Here is a 1,500-nt window from a genome sequence, read left to right as displayed (position 1 = left end):
TTCATAGATAGAGGCTTGAAAGTTTCAGGTACTTGAGAATTTTTATTTTTGATTTTACTATCTATTCACCTCACCAAGGACATCAAGATCTGTGTTAATCTACACACATATAAGCCGTGCAATGCTTAGTATTTCTCTGATTTGATTTACTTATTGGGGGTAACTTATACTATTAAGATCTTTACCTTCTAATAATTATATTTTTAACCCAATACAAAAATATAAATTAATATAATGAAAAACAGCACACCTTAAATTGAATCCATTTAGCCTTGTTATTTATATTTGGTGGAAGTTAATTCTAAAAAATAAAAACTAATAAAATAGTAAACAAAAAGTATAATATAAGAAATGAGTCATGCAACAGCAGGTGCAGGAGGAGCATGTGGAGCTTTGCGGAGTAGACGAAAGCAGAGTCTCCGATTTTGTGGGTCAAAATATAGACCAATCTGGTCATCTTGAACCAATCCCCTCGGCCTGACGAAATCCTTCCGCCAATGGCCGGTGAAAACGAAGCTTCCAGTACTGTTCCACTTCTTCAAAGTGAGGGTAAAGGCTTGCTGTCTTTCCACATCAAACATTTGGATCCCTATCCCCTGAGGAGACCCCAACAACAGTGAGTCTTGCTCTTCATGGTTCAAGTAGGGGACAATGTGTGTTTCGATCTCTACCTTTCCAAGAAGCAAGCGAGACGAACTGTTTACATCACTCTTGAAAAGAGTCTTGATAATTGTCCATTCATAATTATTACCATCTACAACATTCTCTTCTTCCAAGTGAGGGTCTTCTAGTTCTTCTTCTTGCAGGAGGATTTCCCTAGTTTGTGTCAACTCCTCCTCCATAGCTGTTTTCTCCCAACCCACAAGACTTACTATTTTGGCCATTTTCTCTACCCTTTGATGTTCTTCTTCGATCATCCTCCTCACATCTCCGGCTTCTTCAGGAAACAGAGAAAGAGTGCAAAGTTGCGCAGAAAAAGACATAATCATTCGATGCAACTTGTTGTTGGAAGACTTAAGAATAAATGTTATTAAAAATTAATATATATATATATATATATATATATTTATATATTATTACCAATAAACCTAGTCCTAATCCGAATAGGACTGATTTTGTTTTATATACGGTTATACTTTTCATTTTATTAAAATATTTCTTAAAAACTAATATATATATATATTTTAAATACCCGTCACAGATTTTAACTCCATCAAACTAGGCTAGAAAAGAGAGGACAAACCTTAAAAATCCTTTTAATATATCTTAATTTTTTTAAAACTTTTTTATTTTATAATAAAATATTTTAAAATTATATATTTTTTTTAATAAGGTTTGTATATATATTTATTCAAATTATTGATAATTTTAAATCAAATATTTTTAAATAATAATTTTATTCTAAAATCTTTATTTAATATAAAATTGTATTTATAATACATCTTTATTTTTAATAAAATATTTGATTAAATATTTTAAAATTATATTTTTATTTTAGTA

The 1,500-nt window shown here is 30.1% G+C and overlaps 1 protein-coding gene across 1 annotated transcript; it reads right to left on the bottom strand.

Annotated features, from left to right (window-relative positions):
* Positions 1-356: 356 nt before the first annotated feature.
* On the bottom strand, positions 357-983 carry LOC124939256 (putative B3 domain-containing protein At1g78640). Its single transcript, XM_047479746.1, has one exon. It carries the CDS (start codon positions 981-983, stop codon positions 357-359), a length of 627 nt encoding a protein of 208 aa, XP_047335702.1.
* Positions 984-1,500: the final 517 nt, after the last annotated feature.

This window comes from Impatiens glandulifera, chromosome 5, assembly GCF_907164915.1.
Source record: "Impatiens glandulifera chromosome 5, dImpGla2.1, whole genome shotgun sequence".
Taxonomy (NCBI): domain Eukaryota; kingdom Viridiplantae; phylum Streptophyta; class Magnoliopsida; order Ericales; family Balsaminaceae; genus Impatiens; species Impatiens glandulifera.
Note: the sequence above shows the minus strand (reverse complement) of the source record. Positions and strands in the feature narration are given on the sequence as shown.